The sequence below is a fragment of the Clupea harengus genome, unplaced genomic scaffold (genome assembly GCF_900700415.2).
Source record: "Clupea harengus unplaced genomic scaffold, Ch_v2.0.2, whole genome shotgun sequence".
NCBI classification, from domain to species: domain Eukaryota; kingdom Metazoa; phylum Chordata; class Actinopteri; order Clupeiformes; family Clupeidae; genus Clupea; species Clupea harengus.
In genome coordinates, this window is record NW_024880318.1 from 1 (window position 1) to 25,000 (window position 25,000).

Sequence of the window (25,000 nt, forward strand, 5' to 3'; positions counted from 1 at the left end):
AGAAGGTTCAGTACGCCTCGTGGGACGACGTGAACGTGCTGGCTCATGGGCTGCTCCAGCTGGGCCACGGTCTCAAGGACCATGTGGACAAGACCAAGGGACAGATGAGGGACATCACGGCCAAGCTCAAGTCCTTCGATGGCACCGTGGCCGAGCTGAGCAAACTGACCCGCCATCTGCAGGAGGAAGGGGACGCGCTGAGAGAGAAAGCCAAGCAGCTGGGCCACAGGGAGAAACAAGTGCTCAACACCTCGGCAGAGCCGCAGGCCCTGGCTGAGGATATGAGGACGGAGAGGGAGAGCACCCAGGACAGGGTAGGGAGACTGGAGAGGAAGGTGGACATCCTTCTCAGGGACGCAGGTTCCAATGAAGACAGAAACCGCAGCACCACTGATGCACACACACTGCAGGTACTTAATATTTTGTTATTAGATGAAGACTGAATTCAAAGGGAATATAACATGTATGATGGATTCATATACTATGCATAAACCTTTTTTCTATCTGATCTGTACTGATTTTACCCAGTGGTGTGGCCGTTAGTAAATAATCTGTTAAAATTATTATGTTTGGGTTAGTAGAGAGAGCAGATGGTCAAAGGCTTAATTAAGGATACTACGACAAAACAAGCAAGGATAGACAAGATTATATGTATTATCGAACGAAGGGGCTTATGAGAGGAGCACCCCTAATTAGCCACCGTTTAAAAACTGTAAGGACACGTTTAAATTAGCGTCGTGTTGTACATTTTAAAGTTCGACAAATTATCTTTTCCCTGAAAAATCTGAGTTATCATGTGGCCTAGTTAATGTTAACATTAAATGTGTTTGTACAGTGGATGATGGAGACTCAGAGTAGACGCATTGACGACCTCGTGGAGAGAGTTCGTCAACAGCAGGATAAACTGGACAAACAGAATGTGCGCCTACAAGCTCTCCAGGCAGAGGTAAAAAAAAAAACCGCCTACTGTTACATTTATTCAAGACAATTAGCCGTTTTAACATTTTCTGTATTTTGTACCACATTAAATCAATATTTACCATTTATTTTGAATGTCCCATTGATACAGGTGAAGCAGAGGAGGCTGAAGTCTGTGGTCACGCGAAAAGTTGAAGACTTCTCAGTGGATGGAATGTTGGAACGTGCTAGTCCCTCAAATGGTAATTAAAAAAAACATAGCTTGTTTAAAAAACAATCATCACTGAAACGAAATTATCCAGTCCCCATGTACCTAAAGTCGATCAGATCTACCCATCCTCTTGATGATAAATTCTGTGCGGATTAAATATAATCCCTAAAAGGGGCCTCTTGCTACAATGCGAGGTACAGTAATTACAGTAGGCCTAATTACCCTAGTGTGCTACAGTTTGTACAAAATATCCCTGATGGTAAACAGCGCCCCAGCAAACTATCCATAAGAAACAATGACCTAATTCCCCATAATGTAGGTCACACCACAGATGTCACATAGCCTAATTGAGTCTCCCCCAAAATGGAATCCATTAACCCCTTGGAAGGTACAAGGTGCATCAGAATGACCATTTCTTAAATACATGCCGTAGGGACAGCGATTTTTACCATTTTTACCAAAGTTTTACCATTTGTGGCATGACTTGACATTTGTGTCGTGGGTATGCATTTTGGCATCAGTTTTAAATCAGATGGAGCTTCAAGATCATTTAAGAGTTCTACTCACACTGTAGGACATTAAAATAACAACAGTCCAAGGAGTGTTCACAGAATGCTTGGATGACAATGGAAGGTACAATGTGATGAGGAGGGGAAATTGTACATAGCAGTCCACAGGTGCCAGATAGCAGGTGGACACATGCTATAACTCTCCTACGTCATGTACTTAGACATGAGGTGTAAAAACATCAGTCCAAGGAGTTGTAAAAAAGGACCTTTGTCCAGGAGGTTGCAAACACCTTATGTTGGCAGGTTCTTTCATCCACAGAGCAAAGTGCAAAGCAAACAAGCCAATCAGCTGTCTCAGGCAACCAGGACACATTTTTGTAATCTTACTCAGGGCCAACTACATTCCTTTGACAGCTCTGTCAGCTGTGGCCGAATATTGATTCGCCTGGAACAGGGAGACTCGTCTTAAAATGACAACTTTTCACTTTTCACAAAATGTCAGCCATGCTAGGTCGAACTAGCATTGTTAGAGTGTCAGGTTGGCCTCTTTGCAACAAATGAACTGTACCTAATGTGTAACTCATCTTTTTCAGAGCTTCCTTCAGACTGCCATGAGCTGTTCCTCAGAGGGGAAAAACAGAGTGGTGTATACACCATCAAGCCTCACGATGCCAAGCCATTTAATGTCTTCTGTGAAATGACCTCAGGTAAGCAACACCAGTCACCATATTCTCCAGTAGACTGAATACAGCTCCATACAGGAAACTAAAATCTTGGAATCTGGGATTTAAAAATCTTTGAAGATCCCAACATGAGTTTTAACATTTATCCACTATCATTAACACATTTTTACTTTCTGTTTTTTTTTTTTTTTAACAAATAGAACATGGGTGGACAGTTATCCAGAAACGTGAGGATGGTTCCCTGGACTTTAACAGGTTATGGAGTGACTACCAAAATGGCTTTGGCAGTCTCAGAGGTAAGCATGGACAAAAACAAATATCTTAATCTTAGACACAGATGCACAGAATCTTTGTTACTGTCAACACATTCAAATACAGAGCAGGAATTCCAAGTGACGCTAATAGTAACGCAGCTGTTTGGATTCTGCTTTCAGGTGAATTTTGGCTGGGTTTGGAGAAGATGCTCTCTATCTCAAAACAGAGACCACATGTCTTGCAGATTGAATTATCTGACTGGAGGGGCGAGACCCAGTCAGTGAGCTACTCCTTTCAACTGGATGGAGAAGAGAGCAACTATGCCCTGCATGTGCAGCCGACCACACCCAGCAACCTGGAGAGTGCCTTGACGACAGGCCCCGACGGCCTCCCATTTTCTACAGCAGACAGGGACCAGGACCTTAAGGAGGACGCCAACTGTGCTCTCCAGCTATCAGGTAGCTTGGCTCTCCAATGTTCAAGTTTCAACACTGGACCGTGGCAACTATTACAGCAATGTCCTTAATTAGGCGAATCTCACTCAGTCGAATGTTGGTTTTCTTTTCATTGCAGGTGGCTGGTGGTTCAGCAACTGTGGTCACTCAAACCTGAATGGTCGCTATCAGAGTGGTCCCACTCTAGCCCAGAGACATCACCGGAAGCAGGTGGTCTTCTGGAAGACTTGGCATGGTCGCTACTACCCTTTGAAGACAACTGCAATGAAGATTACTCCAGCCATCAAGTCCTAAGCTGTTTAAGAGAAACAGACTTAAACGGAAGCTAGTAACTAAGTCAAAATCGAAGTATAGTTCATGCACCTAAATATGCTTTAATGAGGATGAGGTGTGATGTAAATGGTCCAATATGCAAATACATAGAGGATGATGTGTAGATTGTTTTGAAGGACTGCAACTGCAACTCTACAAATTGGAAACCCTGCTCTGCATTTCTCAAACATTTCAAACGAGAGATTTTGAGGATAGGAGTAGCTTTTTGATTTTATTCCCTCCGATGTCGTATTTTCCCACCCTGCTTCACACTGACAGTTTATGACAATGTTCTTTTGTATTATTACAACACGGATGCTGATACTGTAAAAATGTAGCCTAGCACCAAGCCAGTTATCTTGCCAACATGTTTGCTTATTTGAATGAGGGACGTTAAGCTGTCACACTCCACAGTTAAGTGGAGATTTATTATTTTGGTCACATTGACTACACTATGGGACTCCTGTATATATATCTAAGGTACTGTATATAATAATACTGTGTGATGATTTTTCTAACTGTTATGACATCTCTTAATTTAAAGCACTTACATTTTTTATACTTGTAATTTATTGAATCTTATGTGGTTTAAGCTATGTGAAACAGGAAATAAGAAATATTAAAAAATGTCAATCCTGTAAAATAAACCAGTCTCAAAAACAATCAGTCTGTATCTCATCATTCACATTTTGCCCATTGATCTGGATAAAGAATCTTGTTTGTGAGCTGATTGCGCAACCACAAAAGCAGGTATTTTTTAAAAGTGTACTATGCCCTCTTCTTAACATAACTACTAGTGTCCTTATTCATTCGCTGACCCAGTGTTCATGAGATCATGGATAACAGCTATGGGTGCTTTTCAGGACATACAAAAATGACAGCACGTCAACTCACAGTATACCATCTGGCACACAGCCCCACCTACTGACAGCCACAAGAACACCCAAATTCAAAAAACGCTGTGAAATTAGATCAACATTCATCAGGAAAACAATAGATTTGAGTTCATATCATCTTCATGCTGAAAGCATGATTTTAATAGGCTGATGTGACTGTACTAAACTTAGAATGAAATCCTCCTCCATGTTTTGTTCTAGCCATCTGCTTGTGTATTTGGCCAGGAAGCAGGCTAGAACAGATACATGAACTAAGCTGGGCCTGTGTGAGTGGTACAGCTATGCCTTCCCTCCTCTCTGGACAAGGAAATGGACTAGGAGTTAAAAACCTGTAAACTCTCACACTTAAGCCTGCAATAATCAACATTGTGGACATGGACAGCTTCTTAGGGACTGATTTCCTGTGTTTGTACATGTTTCTTTTGACATGTTCATGACATTTTTAAATTGTTTTAAACACAACACTGCCCTTTGCCAGGTAAAGTAACCTTAAGATGGGGAAGAAGCCGCACTCAGCAATACAGAAGTGGACTGCATCACATAAATTGACTGATGAGACATGTCCAAGTGAGGGTTACCATTAACATTATGTGTCAAGATTAGGTCATTAACTGTTCAACGGTTCACTCACACTCGTGGTCAATCAGTTGACTAATGGCCAGCTCATGTTGTGATGGCCATGGCTTTTATTGTATTCTCAACAGCCTAAGAGTGATTCTTGGATCCATTCCATGACCATACTTAACATTACAGCACCATTTAATGAGATTAAGCATAAATATAAAATGCAAAATGCGACTTGTTTAGCCCTCGATCTGAGTTATATGTATATGAATACACACAAGGCCACATGCAAGCACAAAAACATCAACCTGCATGATCTTTCACGCTCCAGAATAGCAAATGTTCCTCAGCACTTAGTTCAGACAGCAAGAGTTTGCAGTCCTTTAATGAGTTGCTACATTTTACACTCATTATAAAAGAATAAGAATTCATAAAAATATTTTCTTTTTAATAATACACACTTAAAATACGGATTGCAGGTAGTAGTGGAAGGAAGGGGGTGTCTTCAAGCAAGAGCCGAGATTGGCTGAGAGAGAGACAGAGACAGACAGAGATAAAAAGGACACCATGTGAATCCATGTTGCACGAAAGCATAGCTCCAGTTGAGGGGCACGAAAAACCAATGGTGTAAGTATGACTTAACAACCAATCTCAGAGAGATAAGTGCAACTGTGTTTGTTTGTGTACGTAAGTGGGAGTGGGTGAGAGTGCATGGATATGGGTGTGTGTGTGTGTGTGTGTGTGTGAGTGTGTGTGTGTGTGTGTGAGTGTGTGTGTGTGTGAGAGTGTGTGTGTGTGGGGGGGCATCTTGTGTTCGATTGTGTGCTGTTGTAAGCCACTGACGGAAAACATGAACAGACAAAAATAAAATCACGTTTGGCAAATCAATCTGGATCCCCACAGAGGAGAAAAAAAGAGAGACAACAAAGAGAAAAAAATAGATGTGGCACAAAAAAAACAAACAAAATCCAAAAATCAAATGCAATATGTCAAGAGGCTAGCAAGCTAAACAGGTTCCATTTCCACTTGTGCGTGTCCTTTTTTTTTTTTCTAAACTTGTACGTTTTCTCTTTTTTCATCTTCCTTCCGACCCTGGCATCTTCACACTGTCCTCGCGTGTGATGGTGCAGCGGCACTCTGGCTGGGTGTGGGTGCAGGCATTCTGAGATGCTGGTTTCACGCCATGGAGGGGGGGCACAAAGCAGTATGCTGTTCCAGACAGGAATTAAGACTCCCTCTGTAGTCTGAAGGAGGGGTAAGCGAGCAGAGTGGGGAGTGGGTGCTGAAACTCAAAGCGGGGTTTTGGTTTTCCACCTGGGGCTGGGCTGGGCTGGGGGTGTTTTAAACTAGGAGGGAGATTAGGGATGATCCAGAGCGTCGGTGGGGGGGGTTCTCGTTAAGGGTGTGTGGGGGTCAAGTGGGATGAGGGGAAAGGAAGGAGCAGAACAGAACAGAGCAGAGCCCGGTAGCGTCAGCGCCATCACAGGTGCTGCTGCAGGAAGTGCAGCAGCATTATCTCGTAGTGCTCTCCTGACTCTGGGCAGCGGATGCTGTGCCTCTCGTTAGGATAGATCTGCAAGCACACATCAAAGCCTGGTCAGAGGGTTGGACATGATAGGGGGGTCTACATGATTACATTGTTTCTACAAGGGGAGTATAAGTCACTAGGTCAGTTTGTTTTGTTTTGTGGGGGGGGGGGGGGGGGGGGTCTAATTTTCAGTACAACAGATACAGTATGTCCACAATATTGGTGTTAGTACCATCCCTTCCCTGAAAAGTCAAAAATTACATTAAAAAAAAAATGTGGGGGGGGAGGGAGAAAATGATTGAGCATGCCCTAAGTATTAACAGAAATATGCTTCATTGAGGTCTGTGATCATATAGACCTGTTGAAGGAGTCTCACCTGCAGCTGATATGGCTTTCCAGCACGGATTAGCTGAGACACCAGGAAGTTGGTGTGGAAAAAGTGCACATTCTCATCGAGGAATCCATGTAAAATGAGCAACCGGTTTGGTCTAGAGGGAAAGGAGAGTAGACAAAGGAAGACCATTTTATTTTATGTTGACAAGGTCATACAACTGAATGAGCCTCATTTAATGCAGAATGGGTTGTCAGTGAAGGCATTAAGTGGACTGAAGGAGTTCTGTTCAGTATGCTAAAACAATGGGATTCACAGGTGTAGGTCACTGCAGACAGGGTAAGAGTGAGTGACCTGTGAAAGACTGTCTAAGCATGAACTACATCAGGTATAGAGCACAAAATGGATGAGGTGAATCACGTGTGAAGCAAAGCAGCTGGCCTTCCAACATTCTGGAGCACTGCATCCGAGGCGCAACCTTGGCACGCAAAATAGGCATTTCCTTGTGCCGAGGGTTTGTGAGCACAGGTGTGCCATACTTCAGATGTAAAACAATAGAATAGAATAGGGTGTCGCTCAGTGCAAGAGTGGGTGTGGTGCCCCAGTTGGCGCGACTCACTCGTTGGGCAGCTTGTCCACGTGCAGGGCCACAGATCCGGCCTCATAGCCCTGCTGGTTGTTCTCAGGCACGTCCATGTAGCGCTCGGTGTAGCCGGTGTCATACGCCATCCAAACAGTCACAGGCGCACCCGCTATTGCCACCTGTAGAGAGCAGTGAGAAAGGTACACCTCGTTCAGCTCTAGATGGGCTAAAACTGTTGGAAAAAGCAGTCGGATGGTCTTAGGAAGGTTCCTAATGGAGTGAAATGACCTGGAAGTATCTAAATGGCAGCCATGATAAAGAGCTGGTCGAATTCTCTAAATGCTTAGGTAAGGTGTCTCAAAGCTTCCTTTATCTCCTTTAGTCTAAGGTACACTGGACCATCCGTTAAGAACGGAGATAATGCCGTCCCACAATTCATTGCGACAACAACATTTAAAAGACCCATATCAATAACATCCGCCATTGCATAATTCCATAGGCTAAAGTGTAAGTGTTGTCAGATTATCTTAGCACCAACGTTATCTTTTCCTTAGTCCTTATGACAATCTTTCCTTGACCTCATGATGTTTTCCATTGAGGGCAAGAAAACGTGGTTAGGAAAGGACATAATTGTTTTGACTATCCAACCGCAGCTTTGTTTTTTTAAGACTTCCTGATTGTGCTGTATCCCACTGAAATGCAGAAGTACAAAACACAAAATCTACCAACGAGGCTGTATGAGGGGAAAACTTATAGCTGGGACTCGATGGGACCATTTCAGCAGGCTATGGGCAGAAACACACGGAGACAGAGCATGAGTGCACAGGCTCAACTGACCTTGAAGACGCTGGGCCGGTGGATGAGTCCCATGAGGGACAGGAAGCCCCCATAAGACCAGCCGTGGATAGCCACACGACTCATGTCCACAAACTTATACTTCTCAGCCACGTACTCCAGGCCCTCCACCTGGTCCTCAATCTCCACTTGGCCCTAAGGAGACAGAAAAACACACACAAAAACAAAACACAGTTAGTCCTTCAAGTAAACTACAATAAATCTTTAGGTCCATATTTCTTTAAAATCTTGTTGTCTGGGCATTTAACATCATCTATCTGTCCTTATCTTCTGATCAAGGGTCATGTTTCCAGGCCCCATTCCTGACCCGAGCCATTACAGCCGGCGGCGAAACCTGACCTCAGACAAGTACTTCAGGCCAAGAGACATTCCATTCCATAGGGTTCTGGAGGGCCGCTTTTCTGCCCTCTGCTCCAACCACTCAAACATGGGGAAATTATTTTAGCCCAGTTAGAGAGGACCTAACGCCTCCAGTAATGAGGAACTTTTATCTATTTTGCCACACACCCTTGGTGAGTGTGTGTAGCGTTCATGTTCCTTTGGAACCCAGAAAGTTGAACTTGAAAGTAGTACTGAAAGTAGGCCGCTATGTAAAATCCATGGGTGCAACCTCAGCACTATTTGAGTATATCCAAAATAGGCCTAAGCAGACACTTCCCCGGCATCTAACAATCTTGTCAACTGAAATTAATCTAAATATCTACTGATCTAATGATGAGGTAAATCTTGTAATTTTTTTTGCAGATCTTGACGTCATATTCCTGTTAAGGCTGGAAATGTTCCCAAAAGGAGAAACTGAAAGTCTGTCCAAAACCAAATCCCTTCACACGTTTTCCCTTCCCAAAGAATTTTGCCCTGCCAAGCGTTTTGGCTATAGTCCGCTCACTAGTGGGGAGAAGAGTGTCTTACGAGTAATACATTCATCTGAACCTCAGTCACCAGGGAGACCATATCCAACAAGTAAGGCAAAGGCCACTTACCATCTTGTTCTTCAGTGCTCCTTCAAACTTGAGGCCCCGTTGACATGACCCCCGGCCGTCGATGACCACCACTGCATAGCCTAGAGATGCCAGGGTGTTGAGACGCAGGTACTTCACACCCTTGTATGAGTTATTTACTAACTGCACCTGTGAGGAGAAAGTACTGTTTCAGTGTGCATAGCCATTCATTGGAAAGTACTTTGATGGATCTACTATGCATCTTAACCAGTCCATCTACTTGGTGCACAAACTAAACCAAATACGAACAGCACTAACATGGATATAGTAGCAGGGTTAGGTTTAACTATAGCCAGCAGGTCGTATCGGAGCACCACCTTCATTATATGCAACACTGTACATTCTGATTTACAGATGAGCCACATCAAAGAAAATAAAGGAAAAAAACCCAATTCAGGAGTTACACAAGAACACAAACCTGAGGTCCTCCATAGACAAACAAAATTGTGGGATGTTTCCGCCCAGGAATCAGATTGTGTGGCTTGTACAACATTCCATAGAGGTCAAACCCTGACTTTGCTGGGAAGTTAAAAATCTCTGGTGCAACGTAATCTGCCGGGCAACCTGTTGGGGTGCAGAAAGGCTTTGTGATTTATGGGGAGAAGACGCTTATCTTCTATCCTCATAAGTATCTAAACAAGGGGTTGTTTTGTCTACAAAGGCAGACTTTCTTTCAAATTCATGAGAGAAAAACAAACGGAGGTAGAGGTCCATATACTGTAAGGCTTGTAAGTGCTCTGTTGACTCACTGGAGGCCTCCATCATGCTGGCCCAAAACTCAGGCTCCTTGTGCAAGGGGTCACTCTCGGAGCCAGTCAGCCTGTAGACGTGCACGCAGGGAGGGGTGCTGACGTTACTGTAATGGCTGACGAACATGTCAAAACTCTGCGGAGAAACAAATACAGAGAAAGGGGAGAAGGAAAGACAGAGAAAGAAAGAACACCCCAGTGATTCATCTTAATTAGGAGCATTACAGTTAGAATGGTTTGAATGTTCCATGAATGACTAAAGGATGACTGTAAAAGGTCTCCCAATAACATGGGTGTGTGTGTGTGTTTGTGTGTGTGTGTGTGTGTATGGGTAAGGCATGTGTTTGTGGTTAAAGGAAGGATTATTTGTGTGTGTGTGTGTGTGTGTGTGTGTGTGTGTGTGTTTGTTTGTAACATGAGTGTGTTGTGTCTGTGTGTCTGTCTTCCTTGGAAGCACGCTATGTGTGCATGTGCAGCACCGACCTGACTGACGGAACAGCTGTGGGAGAAGCCTGGCTTGGTGAGCCTGACGATCTCCCCCGGTGAGTCATAGCTCACCACATACAAATGGTGCTCCAGTGGCGTGTCCATGGTGCCCTGGAAGAACACCACCTTAGCCACCTCATTCACCCAGATCTAGAGGGAGGGAGGGAGGGAGGGAGGGAGAAAGAAAGAAAGAAAGAAAGAAAGAAAGAAAGAAAGAAAGAAGAGGAAGCGAGGAGAGGGGGAAAGATGTAAGATGCGAAACAACCATTTTTACCATTCTAACCACAGTTATTTCATTAAAATGATACGTATTATAACCCCTCCATTCATTCAGCTGTTGGATTACCTTGGAGCCGTGCCTAGCTAAAACCTCCCACTCTCCACTGGTCAGTGTCACTTCTTCCTTGACGGAGCACTTGAAGTCATCTACAAAAACACAAGGGCAAGAGAGAAGCCTTATAGCAACTCTATGAGCAACATCATAAACTCACATTTCTTTTTCTTCAAGTTCAATTCATCTGAATGCCGACGCACGTTTAACATTCCATTACTGCCATCACTGTATAACAGAAAATGCGAAGGGCCAAACACAAATGCTGTCCAAAGAATTTTCACTTGGACAGAAGACAATCTGAGGACACACAGAAAGGCTTTGCACATGTCTAGGCACACTTGTCTGTCTCACCATCGGAGTGGGCATAGTCCTTGGCCCACTGGTAGCTGCCATGTTGCAGCTGGGTGGTGTTCTTGTACAGGTGGCAGAAGCCTGTCTTGGACTCGTTGACCCACAGGAAAGTGAACTCATCATCACTCGTTTGGATGAAAGGGTAAAAGATATCATGAACCTGTCAGGAGAGGGGGGAGTGAAGGGAAAGGAGGGGGTGTTAACAAGGGTTGCGTCCTTGAGGTCATACAGAGAGAAGCTTTCAGTAGCCTAGGCAGCGGAGTACCCATCACTGACATGAGAAGACATGCCATAACTAGTAGTAAATCAAAGAATTTGTAGGGCAATTTATACCAAGCAGTCAAGAGCTGAGAAGTCATACGTTTTACTACATGTTCCTGTGATTTGAAGATACTGAGCTGTAAGGTTTTGACCCCCAACACTATTCAATATCCACAGCCTATTTCATAATTTTTCATACATGTCAAATATAGTTCACATGTGGTTTACAACTTCATAGACTCAGGTGATATAAGCAGCATTTATAGCATCAATACACTTTCATAATTCATAAAGTGGTGCAGGTACTGAATTTTGCCGTCCTTTAATGACCTTGTCAAGGAGTCAGCAGGAGAAAACAGCAGCCAACAGCATGCAAAGTCCCCCTCTTCCATAACTAGTGTTTTCTCTCTCTCTGTCCACGATTACAGCTTTGAAGTCTACTGTGGTTGGTTTGCTTTAGATCTCAAGCAAAATTACATTAAAGCCCCTCCAATACCACTGTGACTTTCATCTTCTGCAGTCTTTACCACCCTACCTCCTGTTGTTAAGACCTCTCTGACAGCACACCGCGGTTTCTCAGTCCTGCTCCAGCAGACTCAAAGCCCTGCATACCAGAGGTGATCTACCACACTTCTTTGAATTGGCGGGCTTCTACACCTACTCAACCGGACATGGCAACATAGAGAGAAACCTGAAACCTTGCCATTCATATTCCCCCATAGGAGGTTCAGAGGGAACAGTAGGGGTGAGAAGAGGAGGCATCGCTCACATTGATCCAGATGTCAGTGAACTCCTCGTAGACGATGTAGGGGTGGACGCCCTCAGGCACAGCCTCTGCGCGCTCCTGCCACTGGGAGTGCTCCTCGCTGACGGGGATGAAGAGGGCTGGTGGTATCAGCATCACTTGCAGGTGCTGCTGACTGCGGTCCAGGAACACGGCCCACGCGCTGGGGGGGGGGGGGGGGGGATAGATATTAGAGGCACAACGGAGAACAGCTTTTTGGCTTAACTATCTAATTGGTACTAACTATCTAATTAAAGATACATGAGTTCTAAACACAGCGTTTCAAATAGAGGGTGAATAAAGAATAAGAAAAAAACAGTAACAGAAAAATTATGTGTTTTGGTGTAAATCTATTCTAGTAGACCCCAAACACGCTGATGCTGTAAGATCTTACTATTTGCCGTCTTTGGTCCAGCCGGCTCGAGCGATGTACTCTACTCCGGGGAAGAGAGTCGTGAAGGGAAGGACTAGCTCTTTGTCCTGGGTGCTAATGATCTGTTGGAAACAAAAAAAAATAACTCAGAAAGGTAGGGTTCTGTGAGGCTGCGTTCACAGCACCACGACTCAGAATAAGAATCACAAACAGACAATCAGGCATGCCACACTGGCCTATGATAGGCTAAACCCTTGAATTTGGGAGAGAACAGGAAGAGCCACTCACTCGGCCCAGGTGGTCAGTCCTGATCTCGGCCAGCTTGAGCGTGATCTGGGGGTTTTTACTACCTGAGTAGGGGGGCAGAGAACAAACAAAGGTCCTGATTTGAGCACAACATTTGGCCAAACAGGCTGAGGCAGTGCAGTAAATGTTGATTCTGAGTCAGGTTGGATGGGCTGGAGGCTCACCTGTGCGTGGATATCTGTAGACGTCAGCCTTGCGCTCCTCCAGAGCGGGGGAAGGGACGTGGATGATCTCCACCTCGGACTCGTCCACCTCCTCATACAGCAGCTGCAGGATCTTTCCTCCATCAGCATCTGGGGGACGGGAGAGAGGGAGAGAGGTAGTATACCTTCATCTTCTACTTGACCATTTGAGCAACACTGAGCTCCACCTACTGGTGGAGAATCAAACTACACTATTTGCTGTGTTGTGCAGTCACAATTTCTTACACTCTCCAAACCTTACAAAACAAAAGCTTACAATAATATAAAATACACCCCGCATCTAAATAATGGGTTAAATTTCCCTCCAAAAGAGTTATGTTCAATACTTTAAAAAATATGAAATGGATATCATGAAAGCACAGTTCCCATTTACACATTTAGAGATGGATTTTAACCCAGCAAAAAGAGAGAGGGGTGTGATATTCAAATACACTGGATAACAAATACATTGATGTAAAGAAAGCTAATGGTAATCAATTTAAGTGTAGAAAGAGATTACACCTTCAGAATTACACTCTAGTCTGCTTTTAGCTTTGCCCTCAAGCCCAACTGTTAATGGTACAATGCACAATTTACATACATACTTGCCAGGCAGAATTAACAGATCAACTGATCAAATGTCAGAGGTGAGGTTTAACAGAACTGAAAAGTGTTTCCCCCTTACATCAGCTTTGAGTGGTATGCGTGTTGACTGTATAGCAGTTTAATTATAAATCGTCCCGAAGGGTGGGGGTAGAGCAGAGTATAGCGGACCATCACGCGCACACCCTTCCACACATACCTTCTGTGGCAACTGGAGACCACCAGTATCCCGTGAAGCGGTCAAACTCCTCCTGGATCACAAACGTTGCTACGCCGGCAGACTTTGGATCCTCCTTGACATTATTCAGCCCTGTGATCAACAAATGACATCTCTTTATCACAGTCAAAACAAATGTACTGCCAGATGGATTTGTGTTTGTGCCAACGCACAAGCAGTCTGGCAAAAGATCAAAGGAGTGGCCTGACTGACTGGAGGGCATCACTGAAGTTTAATCCAGAATCTGAGCTCTCAATTCCCTACAAACTAGATGCTGGTGACTAATTGTGACTAATGTTTGCCATTTGTGGGTCTCACCATGTCCCAGTTGGTCTTTCATATCTAACAAGCAATTATGGCTATTCACCCTCATGCAAATGCCTTCCTACATGCTGCCCCTAACCCCTGTACTTTTCCATCGGGCATCAGTGCATTGAGACCAACCCATCTCTACTCTCTGGGCAATCACTGACCTTTATGGCAAAAGGTAAGACGGCGCTCCTCGCTCGTCTCAATGCTGGCCACCCACAGGTCACTGTTGTTGATGAAGGCCATGAAGGTGGGTTCTCCAGGGCAGATTTTGGGGTCCATGCGGGTCCCTGAGCACTGGGTTTTGATTTCCACTGGCTTCATGGGGGAACCCTGTCAGAACATCATAAGTGCTTTATGCAAAAACTGACAACCAAATCATCTCCTAGAGAGGGACCTGGTACTGATGTTGTCTGAAGACTGACACGGTATGGTAATACAAGTATAATACAGCATGATAGAAGTAGAATGATATCCACAGTTGCCCTGCAAATACCTTCTCTGAATGACCTGACTTGTACCTAGGGATCTGCTTAAGCAGGGAACCACTCCACAATAAACATCATTGCAACATAAAGACCTTAAAAGGTCAGGGGTGGATCCATGATTTCATTAATGTTGTTATGAGTGAACGTGTGTGCACATAGAACAAATACACTAGTTAGACAAACATCACACAAAACTGTCTGAACACAATGAACAAAACATACTCTCAAAATAGAATTCAAAGTGTTTGTGTGGAGAAGGTCCCCGAGGGACGTCTGCCTGTTAGTGCGCATATTTGTAAACACGGCCCAGACAAGAACTCCAGACAAAACACTGCCCATCCTTGAAAGACGGTAGTGTGTGTGGGTCTATGTTTTTGCAGGTCCACGCCTGCTGTGCACTCACAATGAAGCCGTTGTGTCCCCCATCGCGACAGTAGAAAAGGCTGTTGTTGGCCTGGAACAGAAAGAGGCCGCTCTGAGCGTGATAGTCGTATGAGGTGATGCCGAAGACCCCCAGCCTCTTCCTCTCCCTCAGCAGCTCCTCCTCCCGTGAGTAGACACCCTGGTGCGGAGTGGCCTGCGGGGGCAGCACAGACATACAGGAGCATGTTTACAAACAGCAGCCCAGGGCCAATGGCAGAGCATTAACCAGGGCTCCAGACTGTAATGCAACAGGCTATTACTAGCGAGTGTGAACAGGTGAGTAAATGTGTTTTTTAAGCAGTGTGCCAAGTAAAAATGTAACCACTTCAGTTGTCTGTGGTGAGTTGTTCCAGTAATTACTGCATAACATATAGGAAATAAGAGCAGTTTAAAAGCAACACTTTGTAACAATTCATCATTTTTGTAATGTATGTTCTTATAGGTAACCACTGTTGGAATTTCCTTCAAGTTCATGTTGATGGTATAAAGTCATGTAAAGGACAGATAAATACACCGGTCATTCACACTAGCCATCCAGGCTATACTCTGTATAGTTCCGTGGTGCAGGTCGAAAGCCCCGCAAAAACACACAGCATGACATAGAAAACAATGGCACTCAAGCCACTATAAACAAAAGTGTGCAAACGGCTCTGCTGCGGGTTTACTCCCATTTCAGCCGTTTGGTTGCTATGGGAACACCTATCCAGCAGCAATGAAGGGCACATACCTGAAAGTGATCTAACATCTGCTTCCAGGACAACACCAAGAGGGCTTCTTTTCTAATCTTCTTTGGAATTTCTGAGTATAGTAACGAGTTTTCCCTGCTTCCATAGGGCATTCCTAATGGGGAAAAAAAATTGTCGTCATTCAGAGATAAACAAATCACAATATTGAAATGCAAAGATCATTATTTGGGAGATAATCTTTATATCTTTGTCTGCAACTTTTAAGATCAATCCCTACACTAAGTATTACTTCTTTCCCATGGACAGGCTGAGTGCACTTCATGCTGTGTTTCTGCTGGAGTCACTGACCTCTTTTAAACCCATCTAGTGGTGGCGTGGTGAGAATTTGTATCTGGTTTGGCCACAGCTAAGGTCAGGGGTGTATATCGGGGTGGATGAGTACACTGCAGAACGTGTTGCCTGTTTACTGGGAACTCATCTCATCAGACATGTCTAGATCAGAACGTATTGTTTTCAGCTGCAATAGAGATACATTTAATCTCATGATGTGCGTGGGGACTTGTGGTCAAATCAAAATTGAGGAACAAAGACTGGATTCTGTGTGAGTATGTGTTAATAAAACCCACTAAAACAATGGTGCTCACAGCCATATCGGTGGAAAAAGCTATGCACAGTTCCGGATGGAGAGAGTGGGTGTAGGATTAAAATAAAGCAGTTCCCCACAAAGAACGAGTGTCATCTGTTAAATGTAATATAAATGTGATGAAGCAGCCTTAAACTCCGACTGAAACTCAGTGATTCAATGGTACAAACTGTTCCAGGATCAGAACTGAGGGTATGACCGGAATCACTGGAAACAGTGAATCTCTCAAAAACAATATCCACCTTGTGGAAGCATGTGCAGGACTATGTAGGACGTGTTGAGGTTTGCACAATACTATGGCAGGACACTTTCAAAGGAGCAAGAACAACACCATTCCAAAGCCCATACATTTCTAGTGACAATTTTGTCACAGTGGTAATGGCAGTTAGCAGCACTACAGGAAAACCACAGCAGTTCTGAGACAGACAAATAGGAGAATAACAGGTCACACAGTGCTGGTGGAGAAGAGTTGTTTTTTCTCCTCTTCCCCTTTTGCCTGCGGAGGGGACTCACCGAGGTAGTAGAGGCGGTGCGAGTGGGGGCCTGACTCATCGTGTTTCTGCACGAACTGGAAGTCATGAGGCGCCTTGTTGATAATCACCCCGGAGTACTTGCGGCTGTTGTGGATGATTTCGCGCAGGCCTTCCCACGTGTGCTTCTCCACAAGGAACTGGGAGGGCACGTCCTCCATCTCGACCACCTCCGTGCTATCTGAGAGCTCGTCAGCCCCGCTCATCCTGACCGCTGCAAAGCTGAGATCCAGGGGAACACTGTCCGTTACATGCAGACTAGGGTCAAAATCACAGGAGGCATTGGCAACAATCACTATTTTGACACTAAATATTGTTAATACTTTGTTAATACTTCACATGCATATGTTTGCGGTGTGATCACTTCTCAAGAGTGAGCATGTATACATAAGAAAAGTAAGTCTTGCTGACAATTCCTCCTCTTAACACTTGTTTGCTTTGTTTCATTTTATTGCTTCCACCTGGGCACTGGCTGAGAAGGATGTAAAAGCTTACCTTTTCCAACGACCTTCTGTTTCGTCTTCTTCTTCTTCAAGTTTCACCCTCTTTACTCTATGCATCAACCGGCAAACAAGCCCCAACCAGGTCTGGCAACCTGTTATGACAACAAAGGAACAAAACAAAACAACTTAAAATTAACACTCAAACCAAAATATTGCAGTCATTTTCTTTTCTTTAGTCTGTGCTTGTCCTGATATTCAAACAAAATAAGGCAATACATCAAATTAAAGCCCAAAGGGTTCAAGCCAAAACTGCACATCAACACCGCCCCTGAAGTGGAACCAAGTGTTCCTGAACTGAAACTGAAACGGCTCCTAAAATATATGAAAACCACTCATTGGGTCCAATCTGAGAGTGAAACTGTGTTTTTTTTTTTTAACTGCCTAAGCAACTCATCCACAACAACTGTGAGACACTGATACCAGGGAGATCAGGGCGTCCATGACAGTCCTCTTGTTTCATCAAGTTGAGTGCAACAACTAACCTACTCTCACTTCCCTCTAACTGAGCCTGCCCGAGCCTTACAATCAGCCTTGGTCAACATGCCTGCAGTGGCTCCCTGCGAACATGTCACGGCAATGAGGAATGTGCTACTTTTACTCCACATTCAGACAGGGCTACTCAATGCCACAATGCCTTGATCACAAACCAGCACACAGGCACACTCATTACTTTTACAATAATGACAATTCTGTCCTCCTGTTTTATAAGCCTTGCTTTGCCAAAATAACCATCAAGGTACTCTCTCAAGGCATGGGTTACGATAGTAGGCCTTATGTGTAGAAATCTGGTGACAAATATCCTGTCAATATCTTCAATATCAATTATGACGGGCAACCAGCAATGATGTCATCTGAGGTAAGGATAATGATTTCACAATAACTGAAAACAATATAAAAATACACCCTGGTAACACAGATTAATCCATTTTGCATTACCAAGGAGTAAATTGTGACGAACACCACCATATTTTACAATAAGGCAGTTAAAATGAATGATGCTTTTTATTCTAATCCGCGATACCATTTCAATTCCTGCAGGCCTGGGCTGACGGATGAGTTTATCATTCAATGAGCACAATTAGGCCGCGATGAACTGTGACAAATACGCAGGATGAGTACATGATGCAATCAACGACCACATTTATGAACATATCCGTATGACCAGCAATGTTGAACCTGTATAACAACATGCCTCGCAACCTAGCCTTTGTGGGTAGATCTTTGACCGACGACAATAGCCTGCTTTCGTTGGAGATGTACAACATACAAGAACACAAACCCTTTGATTTGCAAGCGATACATAATTAAATAAAACCTGTAAATTGAACACAAATTGTAACAGTGCAACATTACATAAATTCAGCATAGGTTAGAACAGTCCAAGAGGATATTTGTTTAGATATAACGTTAGCTCGGGGAAAGCCCTTAGGAAGCATCAAAAGGAGAAGCAAATAACTACCTGGCAATTACCGCTGTGGCATAAAGACAAACACCACTAACAAACAAATACAATATTTTTTTCTGAACGGATCTGGACACCAATATGTTCGAATTCAGCAACAATTGAAACAAAGGCAACGTTGCCAATTATAAATATTGTAATGAGCAGTACGCTAGCTCTTGAGAGAAGATCAGCTAGCCTCAACGTTAATCAATTTAGGCCACTGCGTCAGAAAACAAGCTGGCAATTCAAAATGAACTTGTTAATGAATATTCGAGGGTTATTTTAAACATGTTCAATCAGCAAGTGATGTTTACTGGCTGTTGTTAGCTAACGTCAACCAAGTTGGTCAAGATAGGTGTCTGAGGAAACCCACCCCTCGCGTTTAAAATAACATTAAAATGAGTTGAATATCACGAATAAAACGTGGTCAAGAAAACAAGCCATGTCAAGCTATATATTGAGTAAAACGTTATTTGAACAACAAGTATCAAGTGAACAGTTTGTCAAGATTTGAGTGAAATGGTATAACTTGGCTAGCCAACTCACAATCAAGCTCGCTAATATTCTAGCTTTACGCTAGAGCTAGCTACACGAGCTATCGTTAGCCACAATTCCCTACCAAGTTACCCTGACAAAAAAACAGATGTGACTTGCTTACTTGCTTGTTGGAAAAACGTAATGTTAAATAGGTCACCATCGACAAACTGTAACTTTCTGAGGACAACCCAACATGCGACTGGTGAAGCCCATTCATTTTAATATAGCTAGCTAGCTATTGAAGCTACATTGTGGGCCTTGGTTTCACCGAAAGGAAAAGTGATGGCCCAACCCATTTGTTTTAGCCAGGCAGTTCGTTTTAGAATCAATGCTAGCCTAGTTAGCCAAGAGTAAAAATGACTTTGTTTTAGTACTTACAGTTTTAGCCTCGGATTGTCTGTCCCAGCAATTTTGTGAACCGTCTCTAGTATGAATCAAAACTAATATTTTAGCCGGTTAAAACTATGTCCATGGCCTAGAAAGCAGTAGACAAGTCACTCAAACGATCTAAGCAAAAGCCACGGAAATCCTCCCAACCTTTGATCCCGGAAGAGATTACAAATCAACGTAGGACGGAATATACCATAGATATCTATGGAAGACGGCCTGGTCCCCGACCCTTGATATAACAGTCTACTATGAATGTGTTGGTTCCGATAAACCATGAAATTGAATAATTTAAAGGAAAACTAACATTAAATGCAAACACATAATTATTGCTTCCACCATCACTGCTGTTTTAAGACTAGATTTGCAGCAGCCCTTTCAGAGAATACCATACTACTATCAACCCTGTTAAAGTTTCTGCAGTGAAACAGATTAAGTTATTTGACATGATGGACATTCAAGAACTGTGAATATTCACACCTTTTTGTAACACTCATCTGATGACTTTCTTGTATACTGGTAGGTCAATGTCTAGCTATACAATACTGTTTTCGGGGGTAACCTCCACCCATGTGCATTATGTATTTCTTGCGCTGTTGGGAATGTGTTGTTACATACAACATAACCGAGGGCTGACCCGTTTTGTATTTGCATGCATTTGCGGTTATGCATTTTGTGTCCACGAACCCTTCAAGACTTAGTTTTACCACCGTTGAAGCAAACAAAACATCTGAAAATGAAATATCTTTAACCATTTTAAAACACTTTACAATGTATGATAAAAGTAGTGACTTAGCATGTAAGTACAGCTCATGTAAGTGCATTAGATACACAACTACCAATCAGTTTCACAGTGTAGACATAGCTTACACATGGCATTTCCCTTTGAAAGGCTGGATCCCAGTGTCCTTTTAGATAGCCAATATAGAAATGTAATGACTGCAATGTATTGTTAAGACATTTTCTTTGCAATTTCTTAACAAGCACACACAAGTTCAAATACAAATTTAAAAAAAGCTTGAGTCTCTGGTTTGGAAGTCACTTTTATTTACACACCCATAAACAAATTTACTTCAGAGGAATGAAGCGAGAAGAGTGCGTGGCTCCAATACCAGGGCGACCGTGCTTGACAGGTTTGTATGTGATGGAGAACTCTCCCAGGTAGTGACCAATCATTTCAGGCTGAAAGGAAAGAGCAAAATCATTGTTAATACCAATAACTAGCAGCATTTCCCCACCCATGCATCACTGACTAATTTTTCATCATTTGCCCAAGCACTTGTTACTCCTCTCTTATATTTCTGAAGGCGGCCGGAGCTTCAAAACAAAAGCATCTTACAATGTCAAGGCATTGTCATTATGTGTACTGCCTAGCAAACCTGCATCCTGGCATCTACTGACCTATAGCTAGTAGAGTGCACATACTCACACCAAATTCCCTACCATCACCCAACCCGCCAAAGTGTGCAGAATCCATCCACTGATACAGTCTAGCATTCTGATGTGCAATGCAAGCAGCCAAAATGCATAAACTAAGGTTTAGGGGTGGGGACAATCAAGCTAACCAACACTACTTTTTCAATATTGCTAAAAATAGTATAAGAACAAGTCTTTACTTAGATATGGCCAGTGCCAAGAAAAAACCCAAACCCAACTGTACAAGCCAAAGCAGATCTCACACAGAAGGTTCCACGACTAAATCAGGTTCTCTTATAATTGCTGCACACCGATGCTTGAACGTCCACACTTTGCATCTATGGATAGCACCACCAACTAAGGCTGGGCAATATGATTACAATTTAGAGATCATGATTTCGGATTTACCTCTGATTAACTCTGCAATAACTTATTTTGAATCGGCGGGTTTCAAAATACCACTAAAAATGCCATTGGGACAAGCATGACCGGTTTAAAGGTATATGAAACGTTGCATTTTGCATGACAACAAAATCACAACCAGACATACCCAATCTATCACAATAAATACATTTTTGGTCTTTAAGAGATTAGAAAACTGGGTTAGGGTTAGAATTTCAATGAATTGTCAAGCCCCAGTAGCATTTTGCAAATGTCTTCAAAGGATTTTCCATTCATGATTGTTAGTAGCTACGTTTCTCTACCAAACTCAAGTCACTCATACAAAGCCATCAAGATACATCACCTACAACAGTGTGTTCTAGAGGAGGACCCCAAACTGGAATAGCTAAATAAACCAATGATCTGTGCATGTATACGGAGGCCTAGACCACTGGCATTCTGTTGGCATCTTACCTTGATCTCAACCTGGTTGAATGTCTTTCCATTGTATACACCAACCATGGAGCCCACCATCTCTGGAAGGATGACCATGTCTCTCAAGTGGGTCTTGACCACCTCAGGCTTCTCCATGGGGGGAGCTTCTTTCTTGGCCTTGCGCAGGCGCTTGAGGAGGGACTGCTGTTTGCGGCGTAGACCTCGGTTAAGCCTGCGGCGCTGACGGGCACAGTACAACTGCATCAGCTGCTCACTACAAAAGAAAACAATGGTAAACTCCAGAGACACGTGTATTACATGCCATTGCATATCTGAAATGACCCTTAGAGATTTAAAACCTAAAATTCCCTAAATGTCTCTGCCTCTTCCAAGAGTACTCTTACTTTCTCCTTTAACAGTAATGCTAGTTACATAGTTAATAAGTGCTAATTTACTCACTCAGAGAGGTTCCAACATCTTGATGTGTAACTATAGACAAACCATTCTAACCCTGCCTTCATTACATTTCACACGTATTCAACTCAGGGTGACATTTTCACCCACGATGTAACATCATACATCATGGTTTCATGATGTCAGTCCAGCCTTTCTTGTCTGTTACTCACTAAGACATGTCGAGAAGCTGATCCAGGTCCACCCCTCTGTAGGTGAACTTCCTGAAGGTACGCTTTTTCTTTTGCTCAACGTCCGCCTTAAGAGAAATTAACAACACAGTGTCAACCTAGTAATCACAACAATAATCGTGCAATAGCACTACACTGAGGATATGGTCCAACACTGCTAGCATTACAGCCTTTAGCCCAAAAGAAGGAATGGCTACCATCCTTAGTAAACATTAGCATAATAACGTTAGCGTATTGATCGGGAGAGTTCCACTGATTTCAGACATTTATACACAAGGCAGCGATAACGCCACAAGAATACTTCGAAGCCATCCATCGTAATCTCTATTTGTCAAATATGTATGGAACTAGGGGGAGAACAGGTTCGAACAAACGAGTCACCGGTGCCCAAGCGACTATGTCAAAGTAAACTAAAATCAGGATGTAAAACAAGGCAGTTCCACAAAACCGAAGACTTAACATGCAATACTACATGACAGGTAAATCACATAAATATATTTGTGGTTTCTTGCGTAGATGGATTAGGATTATACAAAAAATATATTTTCTCAAATATCTACGACCTACCATCTTGCCAGAGTTATACCGGAAAAGGAAATCGACAGGGCATTGCCTGGAATTTGGTGTCCGTTCTTTATTGTGTGCTTTCAGAAGAAGTGCGCCATCTACCGTCCAGGAGTCACACAATACATTTTGTTGACTGGCACGGGACTACTGCCATGTAGAACGTAGCTGTAAATCATGACACATGGCATTGTGGTTCTGACATTCTGTCTAACTTACTTTCAAAAGTAAGACGTAATTATACATATACTATATGTATAGTAAGCTATAGAGCTACTTGGCATACCTAGTCACACCTGTTCACTTTACACCAGCCACTCATGTCCTGCTGCTTTTCAGTAAGAATTGTGGAAGTTGTGCCTATGAGGTAGGTCAGTAGCCCACAGTCGATGGTCAACCTCTCAAATAGCAGCATTGTTACTTACAATAAGATCAAGAGCTAACGATAAGCTCAAACTAAATGTGGATGCCTGTGCTATCATCTGTGCTTTCATTCCTGAATGACCTCATTAGGGAAAACACTCGTTATGGTCTTGGATAACTATCTGGTCAGTCATGGTCAATTAGGCTATTTGCCCTTGTGGATAGATCCTGATCAGCAATATTGGGTGAATCACTCTTAATAACTTGATTAAAACATTCTAACATACGTATGCGGGATGCTGGTGAGACTGGGCTCATCTGCTAAACTCCTCTGTGACTGTACTGACAAAACTACTTCTCTGTAACCATGTGACAAGTGCTCTGCCCTGCAGGATTGTCATACCTGTGATCTGTTTATAGTTTTGCAAAATGACAGAATACTGTCTATTGATAGTTCATGAGTAGTCATTTAAACCACTTCTGATTAGTTAAATGTCAAGACCCACAATTTGTAGATGGCCTTGACCACATCTTCACCACGGTCCAAAAATCACGCGACAAAGACTTAGATCAAAGCCTCCTTAAGACAAATTCTTTTTTTTTTCATTCATTCATTTAAACAGTAAATCTGCACCATTTTCAATTAATCAAGAGTCGCACAAAGGAACTTGATTTGCCCTGTCAAAACTTGAACGACATAAAAAAGAGCATTGTCTAAACAAAGTTTAGTGTACTGAGACTACTCCATGGGTGTGGGAGTTCAATTTCAATTCAATTCAATTTCATTTATTTACATAGCGTCTATAGAGCCTGAACCCATAGACATATATACATGTATATACATGTATATATGTCTATGCCTGAACCCCCCTAAAGCAAACACAGGCGATGGAGGCAAGGAAAAACAGGAAGAAACCTTAATGTTAAGCAGAACCCAGCTCCTAAAATGTTGGGGCCAGCCTCATAGAGATAGACAAAAAAGGGGGTCTGGGGAGAATCAGAATGATTGATGAAACATATTCGCATTCATGCAGCATATATACACTACACTCAAGGATACATAGTGGGTAGTGTGCTCATAAGGTTATTTATAAGGAAACGCAGAGATTTGAAGCAGAGAGCCATAATATGGTAACCTGCTTGTCATGATTATCCTCTTGCCCCTGAAATATGGGGTTAAATTAAAGACAAAAAGATTTAGAGCTTGTGAAAAGATATTCACATGTTTTTTGCAGCTGCAGAAATATTTTGTGTATATCTGAAACAGTTTTGTGCTATAATTTATGTGCTATAGGAGTGGGCATAAATCACCAACTACACAGAACACACAGACTCAAATGAAAAACAGAATTATACACTAACATCAACAAAGGCTAGAAATCACAGGCATATTCCAAATAGGAAAATTAAACATATACGGGGAGAGACTGAATTTTGTCACTTGTTGATAAAATGTTGTAGGAACAGAATGTCTGAATTAATTGTGTTTTCCTAGGATTGCCC

The 25,000-nt window shown here is 43.0% G+C and overlaps 3 protein-coding genes across 7 annotated transcripts; 1 reads left to right on the forward strand and 2 right to left on the reverse strand.

The window, feature by feature from the left end:
• Window positions 1-5: 5 nt before the first annotated feature.
• LOC122131868 (angiopoietin-related protein 4-like) lies at window positions 6-4,006 on the forward strand (the record flags this gene model as incomplete). The annotated part of the gene is made up of 7 exons (XM_042706580.1): window positions 6-410; window positions 836-946; window positions 1,070-1,160; window positions 2,232-2,345; window positions 2,522-2,617; window positions 2,756-3,034; window positions 3,150-4,006. Coding segments are annotated over 7 exons (1,272 nt in total), but the record flags the coding sequence as incomplete, so codon positions are not given.
• Window positions 4,007-4,886: 880 nt separating this feature from the next.
• Window positions 4,887-19,878, reverse strand: dpp9 (dipeptidyl-peptidase 9). Of its 5 annotated transcripts, none has more exons than XM_042706577.1 (21): window positions 19,686-19,878; window positions 17,319-17,418; window positions 16,807-17,045; window positions 15,692-15,804; window positions 14,945-15,118; window positions 14,218-14,386; window positions 13,727-13,837; window positions 12,907-13,035; window positions 12,725-12,786; window positions 12,458-12,558; window positions 12,049-12,226; window positions 11,019-11,178; window positions 10,680-10,759; window positions 10,331-10,483; window positions 9,848-9,983; window positions 9,517-9,662; window positions 9,081-9,227; window positions 8,083-8,235; window positions 7,282-7,424; window positions 6,708-6,819; window positions 4,887-6,376 (listed from the first exon to the last, which is right to left on the reverse strand). In XM_042706577.1, the coding sequence occupies exons 2-21, from the start codon at window positions 17,381-17,383 to the stop codon at window positions 6,284-6,286; spliced, it is 2,664 nt and encodes an 887-aa protein (XP_042562511.1). In that variant the 5' UTR covers window positions 17,384-17,418; window positions 19,686-19,878; the 3' UTR covers window positions 4,887-6,283. The 5 variants fall into 5 exon arrangements, with proteins under 5 accessions (XP_042562511.1, XP_042562508.1, XP_042562509.1 ...); XM_042706574.1 differs by having other exon boundaries at window positions 16,807-17,063; XM_042706575.1 differs by lacking the exon at window positions 19,686-19,878 and adding an exon at window positions 19,429-19,623 and having other exon boundaries at window positions 16,807-17,063.
• Window positions 19,879-20,724: 846 nt separating this feature from the next.
• Window positions 20,725-23,239, reverse strand: rps15 (ribosomal protein S15). The gene is made up of 4 exons (XM_042706579.1): window positions 23,138-23,239; window positions 22,553-22,638; window positions 21,966-22,200; window positions 20,725-20,876 (listed from the first exon to the last, which is right to left on the reverse strand). Exons 1-4 carry the CDS (start codon window positions 23,138-23,140, stop codon window positions 20,763-20,765), a joined length of 438 nt encoding a protein of 145 aa, XP_042562513.1. The 5' UTR covers window positions 23,141-23,239; the 3' UTR covers window positions 20,725-20,762.
• Between the last annotated feature and the right edge of the window lie 1,761 nt (window positions 23,240-25,000).

What these genes read in the sequence shown, in the direction of transcription:
- dpp9 (XM_042706574.1), bottom strand. Translation starts at nt 17,383, where the DNA reads ATGCATAGAGTAAAGAGGGTGAAACTTGAAGAAGAAGAAGACGAAACA. An exon ending in TTGTCTATGGAGGACCTCAG is followed by an intron (nt 9,228 to 9,516) that starts GTTTGTGTTCTT and finishes TTCTCCTCACAG; the next exon opens with GTGCAGTTAGTAAATAACTC. An exon ending in GTGGACAAGCTGCCCAACGA is followed by an intron (nt 6,820 to 7,281) that starts GTGAGTCGCGCC and finishes CTTTCCCTCTAG; the next exon opens with ACCAAACCGGTTGCTCATTT.
- rps15 (XM_042706579.1), bottom strand. An exon ending in CAGCTTCTCGACATGTCTTA is followed by an intron (nt 22,201 to 22,552) that starts GTGAGTAACAGA and finishes TTTCTTTTGTAG; the next exon opens with TGAGCAGCTGATGCAGTTGT. An exon ending in TCAACCAGGTTGAGATCAAG is followed by an intron (nt 20,877 to 21,965) that starts GTAAGATGCCAA and finishes CTTTCCTTTCAG; the next exon opens with CCTGAAATGATTGGTCACTA.